The 13539-nt window shown below is 36.4% G+C and overlaps 2 protein-coding genes across 2 annotated transcripts; both read right to left on the bottom strand.

The window, feature by feature from the left end:
- Positions 1 to 1133: 1133 nt before the first annotated feature.
- LOC107667993 (organic solute transporter subunit alpha) lies at positions 1134 to 4357 on the bottom strand. The gene is given in 8 exon segments (XM_016459725.1): positions 1134 to 1564; positions 1678 to 1930; positions 2578 to 2689; positions 2792 to 2947; positions 3045 to 3118; positions 3198 to 3349; positions 4021 to 4140; positions 4324 to 4357. Coding segments are annotated over 8 exon segments (1332 nt in total).
- A 3054-nt stretch (positions 4358 to 7411) lies between these two features.
- LOC107668120 (microtubule-associated protein RP/EB family member 1-like) lies at positions 7412 to 11822 on the bottom strand. The gene is made up of 9 exons (XM_016459916.1): positions 11693 to 11822; positions 11025 to 11204; positions 10522 to 10667; positions 10335 to 10397; positions 9792 to 9909; positions 9360 to 9401; positions 8893 to 9005; positions 7710 to 7862; positions 7412 to 7622 (listed from the first exon to the last, which is right to left on the bottom strand). The coding sequence occupies exons 2-9, from the start codon at positions 11146 to 11148 to the stop codon at positions 7572 to 7574; spliced, it is 810 nt and encodes a 269-aa protein (XP_016315402.1). The 5' UTR covers positions 11149 to 11204; positions 11693 to 11822; the 3' UTR covers positions 7412 to 7571.
- Positions 11823 to 13539: the final 1717 nt, after the last annotated feature.

Raw genomic sequence — 13539 nt, 5'->3', positions numbered from 1 at the left:
TCACTCGGCGGCCATCTTTGAAACGCCTCTCGGGCATGCAAGTGCAGCTCCTATCTCTTTGAGTGGGGAAACATCAAATTCTCCAAAACTGTTCACTAAGCTTACGGTTAAATTTCATATTTGAAATCACCAATGAAATCTGACAACAACTGTATCATAAATGTTATTTATTTTGCTCAAATAGCGTTAAAAAGGCTTATTTTTCACGCTAGATCAGCCAGTGCGCATGCTCAGTCCTAACCGCACGTCTCAGAGCGTTGACTGTTTCTATAGCAACCGGGACTTCTAAGGCGGCTGCAGTGACACGCTGACTTTACCGATTAGCGATTGGCTCTTTTGCTCAGAAGGCGGGGCTTCGTTCGATAGAGCGGCCATATTGAGTGTTGCATTTTTCTTTTTCCACATTCAAAACTACACCAGTGACACGTCTTGGGTATTCTATAGTCTTTGGCTGTAGCTAGGAGAAGAATACATGAGGCCTCAGTGAAGGTCGTCTAGTGTCAACAACTAAAAATCACTATTTGTTTTTGTATTATTTATTATTTTATTATTTATTTTATTTTGGATGAACAAGAACATTACAATTTTAATGAACAAATCGTGAAGTGTCTGCAAAAAAATTAAATAGGCAAAGAAATTGCCAGGCTTGTGTCATATTTAATTTTTGACAGGAGTAAATTCAGTATTGAGTCTACCATGGTTCGTCTTTAGGATTTATAGGTTCAAATGTAACTCTATAGCATCCACAATTTAACCACTGATAAATATGTACATATATATATATATATAATTTTATTTATTTACTTATTTTTTTTAACATAGCCTATATATCTGGGGCCTAGTCTTTAGACTTAAGAATTGGGAATAATAAATTATTGTGTACTTGTTATAAAAATGTACTAAACAGTACATTTAAATAGTGAACTTAACAGTAAACTTAAGGTACTATATTAGAGATTACAAGCAATAAAATCTTGTTATGCTGGTGAGATTTACATTTCATTACACTGCACTTTTAAATACCTTAATTTAGTTTCCTGGCCCCAGTGGAGTCACAGACATATAAAATGGAATAATGTCACAACTAAAGTATAAGACTATACAAATATATACATTTTTTCTCTCTTTTTCTTCTATATAACAGTAACATCACCATTGTTAACATGGTTAATTTCAGCACTGACAGTAATTGTCGGCCGGTCCACACTCATGGATTCTTCAGGTGGTGTAGTACACACTTTCTCAGTGTTTGCCACAGTTTGCAGTCTGTGCTGTAAGAGGAAGGGGAAGCGGTCCAGTGGTGCGTGTTCAATTTTACAGAGGCTGTCTTCACTGTCACTATTGTATCCAAGGTTAGAATGGCATGGATCGTCTTCTTGAGAGGAGAGCTGCACAGCGATTGGCAGCTCATCTTCTGTCTGAATGGCCTTTTCATTGAGAACTCTTAGGACATCGACTTCTATTTCTTCACCCTCGTCCTGACAGGGTTCAACTTTCCGGAATGTGTGATGTGCAAAGAGGCTGATGCAGAACATCTCCACAATTACAGAATAGTGGTAGATTACTTAAAGAGATCACAGGAAAGAGAGACCAAATGAAAGAATTAAATTGGATGTTTACCAGATTCCGGATCCAAAAACTTTTTGGAAATCAATAGTAATGTTTTATTAATCTTACATTGAGACCGAAACAGGTCAGAGAAGGGAGGAGTGCAGGGGATGACATTCAGCGCACCCATGGTCTCCAGAATTCCACTCTGTAGTCCACAAAGGACCAGGATGACAATGATGCAAATAAACTTGGCTCGAAGACCATATCCAGGCAATGCCCTTTTTGTGGCTTTATAAAACAGCAAGTAGCCATAGAAAGACAGAAACGTGGATATGGCAATGATGGCGTTGACATACATGTTGAGATTAACTGAATTCACCTAAGAGAAACAGATTATGAAGAGTCACATAACGTAGTTCAGAAAATAAGCCAAATCTACTTTGCAAAGAGCGTGATTTTTTCCCCCCAAACCAGTGAAAACCCTGCCACGCAGCCAATTCTAAAAATATCACTGGTCATGTCAATCACTAATTTTTTTATGTAATATAATGGATTTTAAAATGTAATTTATTCCTGTTGAATTTTTCCTGCAGCTTTTTTCTAGTCTTCAGTGTCACATGATCTTTCAGAAATCATTTAATACACTGATTTGGCTCTCAAGAAATATCTCTTATTATTATCAATGTTGAAAAACATTTTTGTTTAATATTTTTGTGTAAATCGTAAATAAAATATATCACAGTTTCCACAAAATTTTAAGCAAAAAACTGATGTTTTACTGTATTTTTTATCAAATAAACGCAGACTTTAAAAAACCTTAAAAAATAATTCCAAACTTTTGACCTGTAGTATACTCCAAATAAAAGATAATGCTTAAGCACCTTATGAATAGAACTATTCAAGAAACATTTTGTGATCTTGAAGAAGAGATTTATTAATCTGAGTTTAATCAAATCTTCTAACTTTATAGGTCTATCATAAAATATTGCACTAATAGTAAGCATAGAACAATAGTATTGTACTCACATCCCCATAGTCGTATTGCTCATCCGTCCAGAGGACAAGAGTGAGGAAGAACAGGACTGTTCTGACCACAGAGAGCTGAAGAACAGCAGCCATCATCCAGCCCACGCTGGTCCTAATGGAATACAAAAATTCAGATGCCCCTGTTATAATGAAACACACCAATTATTATAAATTTACTTCAAGTTAAAAATGTATGCAGGTGCATGTGAAGTACTTGTTGATGTTGAAGAGAGGAAGACAGCAGCAGCAACAGCAAGGGAAGGGGTTTGGAGACACCTGCTCCCCTGCTAACATTTCCAGCATGCGAGTCTTTCCACCAAAGAAGTCTTTGATAAGACCCATGAACTTCAAGAGTGTAATGGAGTGATAACTGCCAAGAAATACAAAACAATCCATACAGATAGGACTGGCCATTCGGATCTCTATGTGCAATTTGATTACAACAGTGGAAGTCAAAAGTCACTCACAGAGATGCAATGAAATTGCACAGAGATGAGGAGCGTGGAACATATAGCGCAATGATAGACGTCATCCCGAAGACCTGTCAAAGAAAGAAAATGTCACCAAAGGATAACTAAAGGAATGAAATGAATGGATTGAATGAGAAGGTACTACTTTACTGGATATATTCCCAGGATCCACAGGCTGAGACGTCTACGCCGCTGAGAGGGGACATGACGCAGAAAGAAGCCGATCTCCTCCATGAAGAGAGCAAGAAGAAGCACAGCAAACACAGCAGGAAGGAGGAACAGCCAGAGATCATTCTTGATCACTATAAGCAGAACAAACAAAACCAAACTCTTTAAAATAAAGCTTTGGGGCATTTTTACAGCAATGCAATATAAGAACCATTTTAGGTTCCCAAAATAATTTTTAAATTAACAGTTCTTACAAGAATCCTTTTTAGAAGAATATTTTAATAATCTAAAGAACCTATTTCCACCACAATAAAACGTTTAATACAATGGAAAGGTTCCATGGATGTTAAAAGTTCTTCATGGAGCCATCAATGCCAATATAGAACCTTTGTTGATGTGCTAAAAAGAGGCTCAAACAGACATAATTTCCAATCCTGGTTCCAATTCATGTATCTAAAATAATACATCTGGTCAAACTAGCCACATTTTAGACCACTTTTGAGGTAATAATCCTGAAAACAAGTGAAAATTAAGGTAAAAGTTTGGAAACAATGCTAGATGACTCAAATAGTGTGTGGATATTGTTGACTAATGAGCAGTTTCATCTGTGTTGTCTATTTTACTGCATATACAAATTGTACAGCATATAATCATCCATGTCTTACATTACAACATACTGTCATTCCTGTCATTATCCAGGGAAAATTACTGTCAGCATTGTCACAGGCTCCACAACCAGCACACAGCAGACATTGTTCGGCTTGATACATCTGCACCTTTCATCATGGTGTGTTAAATCTCTTACCGTTAAAAAACTCAGATGACAGAGGAATCCCACCTCCCATGAATGTGCAGTTGTCTGCTTTCCCCATTGTTCAGTGAAATCAGAAAAACACACGAAACACAAGAATTTCAATTAGGAGCCCTTAGATGTCAGGAACAAAATAAGTGAATACCCACTTATCTGTTATCAGTTTAGGCACAAACCCCAGTTGCTTAGATAAATAGGCAACTGTGTATAAAGAGTTATGACGAATCTATACCAAGGTGGCTTCCTATTGCCTAAGGGGTGTCTTTCTGAGCTCACTTATTAATGATTGACTTAAACACAGGTAGGGTGACAGGTAGAGGGCCAAGTCCATCCTGCACAGGTCTATACTATCTCAGACAACCTCTTCTTTTATGCTTGGAATACAGTACATGGGAAATGTGTAAACATTTCTAATACAGTTCTTTAAAAACTATTTGAAGGAATGATAAAATATGTAGCAAACCATTATCTGCCTATAAAAAGTGATTTTGCAATTTTATAATTTCCCAGTTATTGTTTGATGTTACTTGGCAGGGCGGTTCTAGGGTGAGTGGATATCCGGGGCTTAGCCCCAAGACATTAATGTATGTGTTTGAATACACAGGATACACTTCTAATAAAATAAACGTTACATTGGCTAAGTGGCTTAAGTTTTTTTAAGAGGCGTGTCTAGTATAATTAATTATAATTTGTAGGCCTACTTACAAACTGCATAAATAATATTATGAGATTAATGTTTTAAATATAAACTTTAGAATAGAATGCCTTTAAAATGAGACTAAAATTGCCAGCAGGTGGCAGTAAGCTCCTGTCTTAATGACTGATTCGCTGAGTCATTTATTCAGTCCATTTGTTCAAAACTGCTTCATTTAGGAACGAAGAAACTGTTTTTAAGATGCACAACATGACTTTGCGAAATAGAGCAAAAAGACAATATTTTCTCTACGATTTATGTCACTAAATATTATCTTTGTTTAATTTTGTTGCATTGGCATTAAAGTCTGCCACAGACCATGCTAAATGCTAACTAACTCTATGTGTGTGTGTCCTAGAAAGTCAGTGCATATCGGGTGAATTCGAGTAATCTAGGGTGACCATATATTCAGTCCATTTGTTCAAAACTGCTTCATTTAGGAACGAAGAAACTGTTTTTAAGATGCACAACATGACTTTGCGAAATAGAGCAAAAAGACAATATTTTCTCTACGATTTATGTCACTAAATATTATCTTTGTTTAATTTTGTTGCATTGGCATTAAAGTCTGCCACAGACCATGCTAAATGCTAACTAACTCTATGTGTGTGTGTCCTAGAAAGTCAGTGCATATCGGGTGAACACACACACACACGGGTGACCATACGTCCTCTTTTCCCCGGACATGTCCTCTTTTTGGACCTAAAAAATGCATCCGGCCAGGATTTCTAAATCGCCCAAAATGTCCTGAATTCGGCTTTTGCTTTCTACAGTTGCCATTCATTGTGTGCGTTTTTGTATTAAAGCCCTGCACGGGACTGTTTTCTTTATCCCGCTCAGAATTTCTGACCTGCTCCCGCAAACATTATAAAATTGAATATAATTTTCGCCCATCAGGGAGCCGCTATCAATTTGCGGAGAATTTAAATTACTTTGGATGCAGCTCGTGTTGGATGCAGGGTTGCCAAATCTGCATTTTTTTTGCACGGAATTGGGCTGATTTTAAACTGTTGTGGACGGTGGGTTGATTTTGTCCCGAGGGTTATAGGTTTGAAATATTGCATAAATTAAATTTGATTGAAATGCTTGTATTGAAACATTTTGCATTGTACCTACGATAAAACTGTGGTAGATGTTAAGTTTTGTGAAGGATGACCACTGCTAGGAAGCATTTTAGCTGTGTTTAGCTAAAGAACTTAGATGACAGTGATTTACTTCGATATCTATCTAACACATTAGATCAACACATTAGACTTTTCTGAAATCTTAAAGGCTGATATAGTTTGAGTCATTCGTTGGATTTAAAGTCAGAAAAGGAATCTGACACACAAATAAAAACAATACCGTAAGTAAACACAATACCGCATTTAACTTTGTGCACTGAACTTTTAGAAGTAATATTTAGAATAATATGTAAAAATATGTGTGTGTAAAACACAAAAGATAAAAAAGGTTTTATCGACCTGTAGTGCGTTTGACTGAGGGACTTTTATATTAAAATCAGTGATTGGAGGACGGGTTGGAGACGTATCCGGAAGTCGAGCGGCAGAAGGCAGGATTCCTTCAAATTGAGCATTTCCTAATAATAATAACCTATTTAGATCTAATAAATAAGCACGTGCTAGCAATTTAAGTAAAATGTATCGCTGCATCAAAGGGCTTAATCCTGCAATTTTGGAAGTGAAACATTTTTTACACAATAGCATGAACACAATTTAGGCTACTGAAAAGTTTTCTTCAGCAACAGGTACATCACATTTGATCACTAAATCTCCGAGGAGCGACGTGAGTTAAATTATAAATTGCTTTGAATTGTCTTAAATAGAGCTGTGGCGATCGGCAAATACACCGATGGAGCAGCAGAATGATGTGGAGGCGGCTCGAGAGAGGGAGTCAGATGCAGCAGATGCGATCGCGGAGCCGCCGTCCCTCTCGTTTCCAGAGGTGTTCCGCATGATTCAAGCAGGGGAGGAGGTTCCTGGACTCCAAAAGCTGGACATCAAACCTTGTCATGACCAGCCCACGGTTTCTCAAATGCCCAGAAAGTCAAAACCATGGGAAAAATGATTGCTTCCTAATTATAAAATGTGGACTGATTTACAACACATTTTGCTTGTTTGCAAAAGTCACAAATTAAGTACTTTTTTGCAGTATATGGTTTTAATACATAGCAAAAGCGGGATGCTGAATGTAAAATAAAGCATGAAACAAAAAAAAACGGCCTAACTTTCTCCGATTTTGCATCAAAAGCTGCCTGAAGATGGTGGTATTTGCAGCTCAACAGCTTTGGCCAGTAAAGACAAACCCAAAGCCTCTCATGACTGTCAAGTGGTTCCTCATGGTCTCATGTGCTTGTGAAAGGGAAATGCAAAAGGTTGACATACATCCTGCTTCAGAGCTTATTAGAGGAAGTGAACTTCACTCACAACTGGTCAACTAGCAGTCAAATTTACAGATCAGAAACTAGATATCAACAAAGCATACCTGACTGCTGTATGTTGTTTTTTTTTTAAACTACAGAATGAATGGATCAGAATAGCTTTCTCATGTTTGAATAAAATATCTTGGGTATGTTTAGTCACTGGCGAGTCAGAACTCAGTGGACTGCTTTATACAAACAAACTTTGAGAAGTACTTTATTTTTCATTCACAAAAATAATTTTGTTTTGATGGTCAATAAAAAAGCTGATAATTCAAGGTATAGAACTTCCCTGAATAAAAAGACATTCAAAAGTCAAAGTCCAAAATGATGGACCAAAGGCAAGTGCAGCACAACAGCAGGAATCAGCCAGTATGTACATTTGTGTGTCCAGCAGGGTAATTTTTTAAAAAACAGTCACCCCTGGATTGGTCAAAACTCCTCTGGTTCTCCCACCTCATCTTCTGGATTTACAAAACCTTCCTGTTGAAAGACAGAAAACCACAGAACTCAGCGGGCTGAAGACAGTTTAGTATGAGACTTGCTTTAAACACTGCGATATACACTTACATCTGTTGCATACAGGATATCCACAATCCTTTGCAGTGTAGGATCACCCTCACCCTCTTTCTCTTGGCAGATGAGCTCGATGTTTCTCAGTTTGTCAAAGTAGAAATCCCTTTCCTTTTCCATGTCAGCAATAGTGGCCTTCAGGTCATTTATCTGCCCAGATGAGCATAAAAAAAGAAATGACAACAAATTTTATATAATAATAATAATAATAATGATGATAATGATAGCAACAACAACAATAAATAACTACTAACTGGGTCAATATCACCATAGAGTGCCTTTCAACCCTCACAATACTCAAATTTTGGTTTTAATTTCCCATTCGCTTTATGTCATATCATAAATAGTAGACACTCAAGTACTATAGAAACATATTTGCTGAGCTCCCACACATTTTTTTTTTAGATAATTATGGGCCATTATTTGAAGCATAAACCATAACATGTCCACCCTATCATGGATATATTACTGTTAAATATGTTTTCATTGCAAAATTAAGATGCAAATTATATTTTCTGAAAGGTATGATGTCCCTTTTCTAAACAGGGTTATTAAAAAAAATAATATAATAATAATAAATAATATAATTACATCTTCAATCACACTGATATACCTCCCCCCCATTCATTTGAGTTTTAGCAATATTAAATGAATGCTATGTCCACCCTGTCATGTTTACGTCCACTCTATCGAGTCTAAGTGGCCAACAGGGTGGACATTTTGGAACAACGTTGCAATATAACAAAGAGTGAAAAATTGAAGGGGGTCTGAATACTTTCCGTACCCACTGTATATTACTGTTAAATATGTTTTCATTGCAAAATTAAGATGCAAATTATATTTTCTGAAAGGTATGATGTCCCTTTTCTAAACAGGGTTATTAAAAAAAATAATATAATAATAATAAATAATATAATTACATCTTCAATCACACTGATATACCTCCCCCCCATTCATTTGAGTTTTAGCAATATTAAATGAATGCTATGTCCACCCTGTCATGTTTACGTCCACTCTATCGAGTCTAAGTGGCCAACAGGGTGGACATTTTGGAACAACGTCAGGGATTTTATATAATATGAAATTGAATATAATTTAAAAAACAACTATGCAAAAAAATTTAATTGTAAAATGTAAATGCATTTATCTTTCTCATGTACTGTTTTTTGTAAAGTCTTACCATCTGAGTGAGTGCTCCCTTCTCTTCATCACCGCCGCCTGTTGCTGTGCCTCGTGTTGCAGCTGGAGCTGTTTTTGGTGCAGATTTAGGTGTTGTGGCTGAACGCTGTGGAGCTGAACATCAAGAACACATCCATCACCTTGTTATACATACTCATCAACCTGCCTCGAGGATAAGGGTCAATTCTAGCCTCAAATGACCAATTGAATAAATTATTAAAAGGTTTTATTTCATATATTGAAGCTGAAATTAAAAAAAAGAAAGAAACGTAAAGAAAAATTATAGTTGTTTTAGAATAATTCCACCAACAAATGCCATAGACCCAAATGAGAACTGCATGACTGTTCTTTTAAAATGTGCAGTACTTGGAAATGTAGGAATCACCATAATGTGAGGAAAAATACCCAGGTGAAGCAACCTTGTAGACAATGTGCTTGAACTAAAACTCGCAGTTCTCAATATCTTACCAACAGGGGCCATTGGCTTGACTGCAGGTGTGATGCCTGTGTCTGAAGCGAACAGAAATCCATGCACAAGCATTGTAAGGCTCCAGTCATTCTCACACATGTAAAAGCAGCTAAAGCATGTAGGACTGGCCCACTGGTGCGTGACTGGGTCACACCCACATATTTTGGCCTCAAAATCCATAACAGCTGCAGCTGTCATGCACCTGTTAGCATTAGGACAGCTAGCTTCCGACAATAACGCTAGTCTCTATATGAACTAGGAATATATGAACCAAAAAACACTGATAAGTTGATAATTTATTAAAATTCACTGAATATTTAACATTCATTGAATATTAGTTGTACATTTATGTGTGCTATTTTAACCATTAGGATAAGCCTAAAAAAGGCTGAAATGGTACTGAGAACTTCCTGTTTGGTCTTTCTCCTTACCTGAGCTGGGTTTCTTTGGTTTGTTAGCTGTAGCTGCTGCTGGACTCTGATTGGTGGGCATTTCTTGTCCCTGTCGAGCTGCCACCGGATCATATTCTTTCTCACTAAAGGGGATGGCCTTTTCTTAAAGGGGCGGATTCCCCAATAGTGGACAATCATTCAAGGGACATGGACAAACTCTTCTTTTTTATCAAATAAAAATATAGTTTTTAGTACCAAATGATCAATACACTCAAATTGAGTAATCTCTTATTTAACAAAATATTACAAGGAGATTTTTTTTAATTTATTTTATGATTTGACAATATTCTACTATCATTCAAATTGAATGAGCAGTGCATGGGACATAGCAAAACAACACGCATCCTCTTACACAAAACAAAAAAAAAAATCAAGAAAATGTATCTAAAGAGCCAAGTAATGCTTTTATGATGAATAAAAAAAACTTAGCTTAATATAACACCCTTTCATAGTCATTTTTATGTTAAGTTATCATGGCAAACGAGTACAGGACACCAAAAGGCACCCTACAGTGATATTGACCCAACTATCATTACCAAAGTTATCCTGGAACTTGCCCTTCACAAGCTTGTCAACAGGAATAATCTGCACAGAGACGTAAAATGTTACAAAGTAGTTCCACTTCACATATTGTACATTATGAATATATTTTGTGAAGCAAAATGGAACGCATAATTTGTATGCTAATGAATTTAACTGGTTGACATACTTTGCTAACTCCCATCTTTTTGAAGCTGGCTTGAAGGAGTTTGAAGTTATGGATGTATTCGTGCTCAAGTTTGGCCTGGAATTTGACTTTCTTCAGTGGAATACATGATGGGAACAGCATGTCCATGAACTGACAGTAAGCAGCACCTTAAAACACATTATTAAAGACATAGTCAGTAAATAATATAAAATATTTCAGAATTAAAAGAGAAAAAGGCCATGCAGGTCCCAACCCAAACAAAAGCCCCTTTCATCCCCCTGCACTGTACTATCTTTATCCATTCCCTCACAAACTGCTGACTCAGACAGCGACAAATTCAGCATGCAAATGAAAAAGTACAAAAAAAAAGTCAATCTATGACCCATTATTATTATTATTATATGTAATCTTTATGGTCAAAATGCAAACTAGGCGTTACGTCTATCTCACGTAACTCTGTCAGTAACTTAATGATGCTCAAGTTGGGTGTGTGAAATGAAAGGACCAGACAGCTGGTCTCTGACCGGAGCACAGTTGCTCGATCTTGGCATGGCTCATCTGTAAAGACTCGTTTATCCATGTGAGCATGTCATGGCGGCTGAGGTTTTCACTTGTCACTGAAGTCGAGTACACGTTCACAGCAGCCATGGCTGGGACAAAACCGATGATTTGAAGCTGATGGTAACACTTTTCCGCTGAAGCTGCTGGACAGAGAGTTTGTGGGAAAAGAGTTAAAGCCTCATTTCCTTAAACACACATTCACACCCTTCAGCCCAGCTACATCATCATCTACTTCCTATTTAATCAGTCACTTTAATGTGGCTGTACATTTACATCCATCTTAGAGTTTAAGGTCAAAATCGAGTACATTACTTACGGGATAAAAATCTGGTCTTTATTTGAAAAAGCTTGTTTCTTGTTAACTTTTTAGGCTTCCGATTTAACGCTCCGCTCAACTAACGTTAATCTGTCAGAATTTTTAATAGGGTAACGTTATTCATATAAACAGTTTATGCTCTACGTTATGCTTACGTTTTAACAGTTGTCTTTTTAACTGCTGAACATTTAAATCATAACATTAGATGACATTTATCGTCCAAATGACCAAAACTATCAATAAAGTATTGATTTTCTGTAAAGTAAAGTGTTTCTGTTGTGCGTGTCACAGATCAAATCAACGCCTTTCTCTTACATTTGGTTCTGGATGTGAGTGAACTGGGCTGCAGTTCACCGGCGTGTCGTTCGTAAAGTGCCGCTTCTGCAGCAGGCTGACCTGGGAAAGCGCTGTAAGCCTGAAACCACAGCAGACGCTTACTAACTAATCACAGATGTCAAAATAAAAGTCAGCATTCGCCTATAGGAAATAAACATTTTGCTAACTACTTCCATTTGTCAAAATAAAAGTACTAATCAACAAAATAAAAGTCACCATTAAACGCATAAAACCAAAAACTAAAGTTGAAAGAAATAAACCGTTTTGGTAAATGTAATAACATAAAAATACAATGAAAAAAAAAAACATTTATGGTATGTAGGCTGTATTTACTCATCTAAATCACTCACACACGTGTGTATGTATAATGTACATGTTATTTTCCATTTCCTGTTGGTTATGCTTCTATCATTGAGGTACCTATTCTATTACCTTATCTCATCTATTAAATATTATTTTTTATTGAACTAAATTTTAATGGATTTGAGTAATTCATCTCACGCTTCTTAGCACATTACTAAACCAGCGATAAAAAAAAAGTAAGATATTAAGTCAAAGCAAGCATTAATCTGACACACTGGTCTGAAGGACTGAATGTTTAGTTTTGTGGGTTGATAAAACACTTAAATTAACATATTAATTGAAAAAAAGACATAAAACAAGGTTGGTGCAATTTATTTTTCTTTACTGATGTTAGTACAAGCATGGAATATTAAAGCTAGGTAAGCAGACTATATCAAATATCAAAAGATTAAAACAAAACCAGTCTTGTCAATCATCAGTTCAGGGAAAACATTCTAGATCTACATACATCATTAGCATATCATTTAGCACCAAAACACATCAGGGTTTTGAATGACCCATTCAACAAGAAAAAAAAAAAAAGAGGTATTAAGGGCAATTTCAAGGGTACAAATATATAGTATATTCTCTTCACAAAGAATTGAATAAAAATAATCAAGTGTGACATTAAAGATCACGGTCCTATGAGGCCTGCTGGTGTTGAAAAGACCTGAGGAAGTTATTCTTTATAACACGATACTGCACCTCCAAATTACACATGAACCATCATTTTACAAAACTCACATGTAACACAGCACCAACACAGTTCTTACAGGGAATTTCTAAAGCTTTGCTACAAGACATAGACATCCAAAAGGCATCAAGACATGTAATCCAGTTAATGATATTTCACCAAAGCACACACACTCCTCAAGCTGGCCCATGCCTCACTAAAACTGGTTTAATCAAGCTTAGTTTGAGTAAGTTGGTATCAAGTTTTAGAAAACTACCCAAAGCTGAAGATCAGCTTTGATTTGGGTGACCATGTCCTCTTTTTCCCCCAGACGTGTCCTGGATGGGATTTCTAAATGACCTAAAATGGATTTGTTTTCCTATTGTTTTTATACTTGAATGTAATGACTGAAAAGAAATCTGACCGATAGCATGCAGGTATAGTATATAATCGATTGATAGAAATCCATGCCAGAATATGTCCGGGAAAAAGAGGATGTATGGTCACACTAGCTTTGACCTGTGACAGTCCGAACCACAAATCACCATGATCCACATAATGCTACAAAAAGACACATGCTAAACAACTACAAAGAAAACGCATAGTATTTATACACATTCTGAAGCACCTAATTTCACACTGACAGTAGACCACAACTGATAACGAAATGTAATCGGAGACATTTCAAAGGTAAGATATCATTTAGACACTTGCACTAGACAAAGTAGCCAAAATTATTCCCTTTAAAGTAGTCTGAAGTCATGCCAATTACAATCAGTTCACAATTTTTTCTACATAAAAAAATAGCCTA

The sequence above is a fragment of the Sinocyclocheilus anshuiensis genome, unplaced genomic scaffold (assembly GCF_001515605.1).
Source record: "Sinocyclocheilus anshuiensis isolate Anshui unplaced genomic scaffold, SAMN03320099.WGS_v1.1 scaffold1024, whole genome shotgun sequence".
Taxonomy (NCBI): domain Eukaryota; kingdom Metazoa; phylum Chordata; class Actinopteri; order Cypriniformes; family Cyprinidae; genus Sinocyclocheilus; species Sinocyclocheilus anshuiensis.
The sequence above is the reverse complement of the archived record's forward strand: the minus strand, read 5'-3'. Positions and strand labels throughout refer to the sequence as shown.

Bases quoted from the DNA above. Each gene is read 5' to 3' on its own strand.
- LOC107668120 (XM_016459916.1), bottom strand. From the start codon at position 11,148: ATGGCTGCTGTGAACGTGTACTCGACTTCAGTGACAAGTGAAAACCTC. The intron at 9,006-9,359 runs GTAAGATATTGA...CTTGATGTTCAG, and splicing joins CAAGCCAATGGCCCCTGTTG to CTCCACAGCGTTCAGCCACA. The intron at 7,623-7,709 runs GTAAGTGTATAT...GTCTTTCAACAG, and splicing joins ATATCCTGTATGCAACAGAT to GAAGGTTTTGTAAATCCAGA.